The sequence below is a fragment of the Macrobrachium nipponense genome, chromosome 31 (genome assembly GCF_015104395.2).
Source record: "Macrobrachium nipponense isolate FS-2020 chromosome 31, ASM1510439v2, whole genome shotgun sequence".
In the NCBI taxonomy this organism is placed as follows: domain Eukaryota; kingdom Metazoa; phylum Arthropoda; class Malacostraca; order Decapoda; family Palaemonidae; genus Macrobrachium; species Macrobrachium nipponense.
Window position 1 is genome coordinate 44,995,748 of NC_061093.1, and position 7,969 is coordinate 45,003,716.

Here is a 7,969-nt window from a genome sequence, read left to right on the forward strand (position 1 = left end):
GACCTCTAACACCGAAAACAGGCACAATTCTTTAAAGGAAAGAGAAACAAAATCTGTACATTTGAAACTAAAAATAACCAGTGTAATTCTACTAATATACCTAGAGAATAGAATTCATTCCCCGTCCAATAACACCCGTAATGGTACCTGCAGCCCTACGGATTACATTCAATGTACACAACTTTATACATGCTGTTCATGTGTGTGTATGTATATATATATAATATATATATTATATATATATATATCTATATTATAGATATATATTATATATATATATATATATAAGATATATTATATATAATAAACACACTCACACACTTTACTTTCGTTGTTCACTCATTTTTTTATAAACTACAGTGAAATCACTTACTTGATGATAATAGGAAGTAACGCTACGAACTGCATGTGTTTTTGCATACAGACTAATTCTGATAAATCACCAGTACATGAAAATCATCATCAATTGGAAATTGCAATAAATAACTCCTCATTATTATTCTACAAAGAGGAACATTATTCCTTAAAGAATACCTTACAGACGACATCAAACCAAAACCCTAAATTCTGTAATTTACCAAATGCAAGCAAAACGGCCACTACAAACAATACACAGGCATTACAACGCAAGGTAGAGGAAATGGGTTCTGCTATCAGCTGTGGGAAGATAACAAAAACACATCCATCTCACTAAATTAGAAAGGGTGAGAACGGGGAAGGGCAGGCAAGAGAAGAGGGCGTTGTGGGCAGCTGAAATGATGCAGATAGGGTACGACTCTAACAGCTGTTTTATGCATTTAATAAAATTCATAAAACCGTTCTTGCGTACCTCAGCGAAAATGCAAAGTCGGTAAATTAGTTTTTGTGATATTTATGCAATAACTAATATTCTTAACATCCTCTTTGCAGAACAGCAATAGGCACGTTTTCAATACTCGTGTGAGTTAATTTCCATTTAACGCTTGTGTATTCTGCTAATTAAATGAGGATCCTTTCCTCTTTTTCTTCTCGTACAAGACATTTTCCAATCTATTTTTAATTCTTTTTATAACAGGTATTTCTTCTAACTTTGTTAATAATCAAAGCAAACTGTTCGGTCTTCAAATCCATTTATGATCGATGACGGATACAGTGAACATTCCTCACAGACTTAGCCCCCCTGCAGTAAGACATTTGGCCCATTCATAAAGCAAAATTAAACGATTGCTGTATGAGAGAAGTCCAGATATCTCCATAAGGAAATTAGAAAGGAAGAGAAAATTATCACACATACTCATTTTCAGAATAGCAAAACCTTTGGAGAAAGGAAAACTCATGTATGTTATGATACTTAAACTTTAAAACAGGTCAAAAAAATTTTTACAGATTTTTTACTATAAAACATGTCTATATTTACGAAGGACGCAGTCAGCAAGTTTCCACAAAGATAATCATAACTGCTACCGTGTATTCAGAATGATACTTACCGCAAAGCAAAAGAATATCAAAGAAAACCTACAAGGGAAGGGTCCTAAATTTCTTTTGACCAGAGGCATCTCTAAAGGAAAAAAAAAAATTAAACTCTCGCTATGGTTCTGATCTTCAAAGGTTATTTTTCAGAATTCCAGGCTTCCCTCTGAAAAAGCGGTGTATCATGAAAGGCCATTACCCACCGTGTTACTTTTCTCCAGCAGTGACCTAACTTGAAAAGGAAAAATATTTTACTTTCTGGAATAAGATGGTCTATTCCAATCGACTGGTAACATGCCTGTTTAAAAGGACGACTATCCTCAATCACTTTCATCAGCAACCACATAACAGATGAATTTATATCATACTTACACCTGGACTGCATACTGTTGTCCGTTGGCGTTCCAGGATCTTCTTCCTCCTCTTCAGGCTTGGCAGTAAGGTCCTGGAAGTTCACGATGAACATGCTGGTTTCGCCGTCCTCGTTCTTGATGGGACACATCGTCGTTTGACAAAGGAATTTCGTCCCTGAAAGGAAAAAAGGTAAACGTTAATGTCTACAACAGCTGTCGTTCAACAGTGTTACACGAATTTGTTTAACTAAATGTGGGAACCTGAGTATTTACATAGTACATAAGATGTTATTTACACGTCTGCCGATTTGTTCCAGGCGATTTGCAAACAATTGCATAAAATAAGATGGATTTCTTTGCTTAAGCTCATGCCTGAAAATTCACCTGAAATTAATTAAAATTCCTAAGTATGCTCAATTCAGAAACACAGCGAACAACTGTTTTCATCATTTATGACAGGTTTCGGAAATCCGTAAACCTTAATTCGACAAATTGATATATCCTAACATGTCGCACCGATAACCCGTGTTCTACCAACTGAGAAAATAGCAACTCATTACTTATGTTAGTTGGACCCATTAAAGACAATTGTCGATTCTCTAACGATTAATGGGTTCACCTATTATTAGATTAATTCATCTGCAGAGACACTAATGAACACCTACCTTTGCACTGAATGCTAGATATTACTTAATCCGTGGGTTCTCCCAGGCTAAAAGAGATACACTTACAAAATAAAAGCAGGGTAAAGATACAATTTTTTTAATCTCGAAATTCCTCAATGAGTAAGTTTTGTATCACCACAACTAATATAAAAGCTCTTAGTGAAGAAAACTACACCTTTCTACAAAAGACAATGATTCGGTGTTTTGAAAAAGTATCAGAATCTAATTAGGTGGATTCATGAATATTAATGTTTGACATTAACCTGTTATTTCAAAAGTTCCCATACTTTAATAATAAGAATAAGAGGGTTATCTGACGCAACCACAACTTAAGACTACAGGTAGATATAATTACAGAACCGAGTCTTTCACTTGTGGATACTAAGCAGCTGCTCCCATCATCTTGGCTCTTGGGAGCTATCAAAATGTGATTCATAAAAATTGCTTGAAATACATAAGTGTATACATATACAGATACGATATACATACACAGACATGAATACAAACAAACATATATTTACACACACACACACACACATATATATATATATATAATACAGAGAGAGAGAGAGAGAGAGAGAGAGAGAGAGAGAGAGAGAGAATAGAATTCGTGTCGTTAATATGGCGAGAGTAGAGCCTGTCAGACAAAACCATTAATCTGAGTAACGTTATTTATATCACGGGGTAGAGATGGGGTTACGTCGTCGAAGACAATATATGATGGTCAGGGCATCCAACACCATTATCACGATTATTTTAACTAAATATTCTTCTCCGAAAAACGGCTGTATCTTAGCCAGATTGTAAAATTGTTGAGCTTGCCGAAATTCTTAGAACTCGAGTGGTTATTTATGACATTGTTTGTTTGATCTCGCTTTGTATCAGTCAAATACATAGAATTCTTTGCTAACGGGGGAGAATATATCCCCGCCCCTCTAGTATGGCAACAAGCAAAGCTTACTGGAAGATCCACTTTCACTTCTACTGGCGAATTCCTGGATTACGGAAGTACAATATAAATGCAAAGAAACTACATTTCATGATCATTTTGACATTACCAAGAATTTCAAGGCCTTCCCTCTACAACCCTCTTGAAATTTTTCGAAAAGAAATTTTTCTCTTTAAACTATTTGGTATTCACGCTTTCTGGCCTTCCATGGCAGATGTTTTAAAATCTCTGCAGCGGAGAGCAAATCTGGCTCCCCTTCCTTGTTGCCTTCGACTAAACCTGGACTTTTTACTGTTGAAATTTCCCCCTAAATGATGAGTCCCATAAGGTTTAAAGTTTTGTAACCATATCAGGCCGTTTTTCCCCTTCAATTTTTAATCACTTTTAATTTCATCATTCCAAAAAACATCATATATTTTAAGAAATATATGTAAATATTTCTATTGTAAATATTCGTAAATAAAGCTTAGACACACACGCACATATATATAGATACACACACACACACACACACACACACACACAACACACACACACACATATATATATATAGATATATATATAGTATATATATATATATATATATATATATATATAAATACATATATAATATATATATATACATATATATACATATATATATATATATATATATCTATATATATATATATATATATATATATATATATACTATAATATATATGGATTAACTACTTATGTCCTTTAATATCTAATTCGCTCTACCTCAGAATTAATATATTTTCACATATGGTAACCGCAGGGGAATTTTTTTTAGCCAATAAGAAATTCGTTGGCTCATGGGCGCGAACCACGAAACCAAGAATTCGGGACGTAAAGTAAAGCTCTTTTATCCACAAGGCTACCACGAAATAGCCTTGAGGGTAAAAGAGCTTCACTTTACGTCCTAAATTCTTGATTCCGTGGTTCGCGCCCATGAACCGACGAATTTCTTATTAAAAAATTCCCTTTCAGTTACCATATATGAAAATATATCAATTCCGAGGTAGAGCGAATTAGATATTAAAGGACATTTGTAGCTTAATGCGCATATATGAATCACTGCAATGTAATAAGACACACATATAAGTGTGTGTGTGTGTGTGTGTGCGTTTGAATAACAGTACTTGAATAAAACTGAATAAAGTCAGTCTGAACTCAGAACAACCAGAAACTGTCTGGAAGTAAAAATAAACAATCGTTAGTAAATAAATATTTGAGTTGTGGAACATCAGAAAACAAGTCAGGGCTTCCTGCCTTAATTGAAGCAATTTATAAACATCTTCCCCAGCTCGTAATTTTATAAAAGGGAGACTACGTGAGCCACTACTTTTGTAGAAGCACGAATGATTTTTAACAATCCTTTTTATTATTAAATAATTTTCCTTTCCTAAATGATCTCACGTGCCACCAAGGTCGTCACTTATTATTATAAGAGACAAATTCTTTAACACAAAGACTGGTTCAATGTACAAGGTCAAAATTACAAAATATTGCAGGTATTTGTGGTAGAAGTTTTCCAGATTTCTAAAACAATAGATGTAATGTGTGCAGCGCGAGCGCCTACATACCTTACATTTTCACAGAGCATGACCTTTCCAGCAGGACAGCAACTTGCTGTACAGACACATCCATATGGATGGAAAAAGACGAAATTTGTGTCTAGAGATTTTAGTGAAAACTTTGTTGATAAAACACTCAATATACACTTTACGATACCTTTTCCATAAAGAGGACTTTGGGAATGTTAAATATTCGTAAAACGCCTCAATCGCAGACTTTACTGACTATTGCAACAAAGATATATTCTTGCATGTTTTTTCCGATAAAAGCAATCGGTGCGTTCGAAGGCAAGGAAAGGGAACACCGAGATTATTCGAGAAACTTAAAAACGATTCACTATATTCTGTGATTCCACGGAAATCGCCGAGAGAATTCGATGCAAATGTCCATTAGACGATGGGGCTCTTACCACGATTCGCTGCACATTGAAATATCCTGCTACCGTTGAGAGACAATGCGAATGCCGCCGAAGCAAGAAGGAAAAGGAGAGGAGTTACAAGAGGAGGGAAGGAAGCTCAGAGTTAGAATACTTAAGCAAAACACGAATAAGGTGATTAACAAAGCAAGGATTCGTGTATATCACGTTCCAAATTTTCGCGATCCATTTATCTATAACTCTATAGCAGACACACACACACACACATATATATATATATATATATATATATAATATATATATATATATATATATGTGTGTGTGTGTGTGTGTGTGTGTTTTAGCGTCACGCTAAAAGATATTTACATGAATTAACTCCTACTAACAGTAATTGATTTTACAACAAATATTATCTACATAAGACTTGACTTTCATTGCAAAAAAATTTGCTCATTTCCTTGAAACTGTCTTGTTTGATAACTTAAGCTACGTTTCTATGGTAGGCTTAATTATGAAACTTACTTGTTACTGACTTTCTGTTACAAATGGAACAGTGAAGATCTTGTAATCAAGTCCTAACAAGGTCTCCAGATGATGATAACTCCAACTTGCTCGTCTGTCTATCACTTCCCCAGAGACTCAGCAATGTAACCGATTATTTATCGAAACATTTTTGCCTTTAACAATTTTCTTGGCAACAAACATAAATTTGCATCCCTAAAAAAAAAAAAAGTTTAATAATCATCCTTATAGATGAAAAATTTCCTCTCAACTTCACTTAACCAAAATAAAACTTAATGTCCAATTGCGAGAAGGATGCTACGTCTACTGCAAAGTAATAGTTTTCATGCTAGTTTTGATACTATGTATATGGGAACATACACTTCAAGCTTACCATATTCTACATATTGCATGAAAACATAACATACTTACATACATACGAATACACAATCACATATAATCATACACCGTACAAATAACTAGTATTTTATTTAGCTATACAATATATATAATGTGTAGGCATATTCCTTGATCCTATCAAACAAACAAACAAACAAACAAACAAACGGACGGATGGACAAACAATATAAAACTTTATAGAGCATAAACTCACCAGACTGTTCCGGAATGTGTGAACTAAAAGCCATAAACACATGATATTTTTGTAAGTCAATCGTATAGAGCTATGGCTCCCATTGAAATAAATAAAATAAATACATATATAAATAAAATAAAACAAGGAAAATGTCCGTTCCTTCAAAGAAGCAAATAAACGTCACATGGGCGAGTTCTTTATTGCATCCAGCTCTTGCAGATCTTGGAATTCAATTCCAAATGAATCCCATCATTGGCTAACACTTGATCCTTCTCATATCCGCACCATTTTCCCATTTACCGCGCGACCTCTATTGTCAAAGAAAATTACATTCCGGAGAAAATCTAAACACCGAGAATATGATCACATGCTTTGCGACGAAAAGGTAAATATTCTCCTTTTCTCGTATTTCCTTGTGTAACCTCAAGTAACACGTCACTAATGGTTCTGGTATTTTATTTTCCTTGTCAGTATCGGTACTACTGATGTCAGGATAAAAAAGTATATTTAACACAGACCGCAGTATATTTTCCCGGCACATCCTTCTCGTTCTCAATTGTTAGCTTTAAAACCAAAGGATCACTCTACCAAGACTTTTTCAACCACCAAACAGTCATTTATGGTTCCGAATTGGCTCCAAGATATGGCGCAATACATAACTGCTGCTTTCTCGCCATCACTACAGACACGTTACAGTAGCACTGTTACTTCTGGTAAGATTAGAAGAGGACTCTTTTGGAGCCCATTAATTCCTCACACTGACTCTTCCTAAGTTACTATGTATAATAATCCAATCACCTTCAAAATCTAACTATAAGAATCTGAGAAGTTTCTGGTGCTGCTAAAGACAATTTTCGTTTTTTCTGCTTTTTTTCGGCCATAGTTTGTGCCGAAGATATCAGAGAGAGAGAGAGAGAGAGAGAGAGAGAGAGAGAGAGAGAGAGAGAGAGAGAGAGACCATGCACGTATGCTTGAGTTTTGTGAATTTTTACCCCAAACTGCGACACCGAAGTATACCAATATCTGACATAGGATCAATAATACTTGAAAGCCAAAAAGAATGAGATCCATTTTGTAACTCGGGCTACCAAAGGGTAAGTCACAAATGTCAGAAAACCTTCATAAGTTAGTTCGCGAATGAAAGGTCATAAAAGGACTGGAGATTGTGAAGTATAAGGGTAAAAATTCTACGTTAGAGAGATCAATGAAGGGTAACTAGCGATGGAAATCACGGATTAGAATAAGCTAAACTCCATGATTACAAGTGATCGGCTCCTTTAAGGAAAGTGCTTGCTAGGCTTCTTTTTTTCTTCTTCTTCTTTTTCTGATGGATTCGTTTTTGAAATGGGAGACGAGTATTTCCACTTTTGCGGTGCTTGCAAGTTTTTCTTTACAACATATTATTTTTTATGGAACTGAGACCCGGGCCGAGGGATAAGGAAACGTGACACTCGAATAAAACAGGGATGGTGGACACTTGGTTTATGGAAGAGAATTCCA

General features: G+C 35.0%; 1 protein-coding gene across 1 annotated transcript in view; it reads right to left on the reverse strand.

Annotated features, from left to right (window-relative positions):
- LOC135206936 (potassium voltage-gated channel subfamily H member 2-like) overlaps positions 1-7,969 on the reverse strand; it is a 1,544,997-nt gene that overhangs the window by 1,131,368 nt on the left and 405,660 nt on the right. Inside the window, exon 4 of the mRNA XM_064238441.1 lies at positions 1,822-1,977. Coding sequence (XP_064094511.1) covers positions 1,822-1,977 — 156 coding nt within the window. The remainder of the gene's footprint in view (positions 1-1,821; positions 1,978-7,969) is intronic.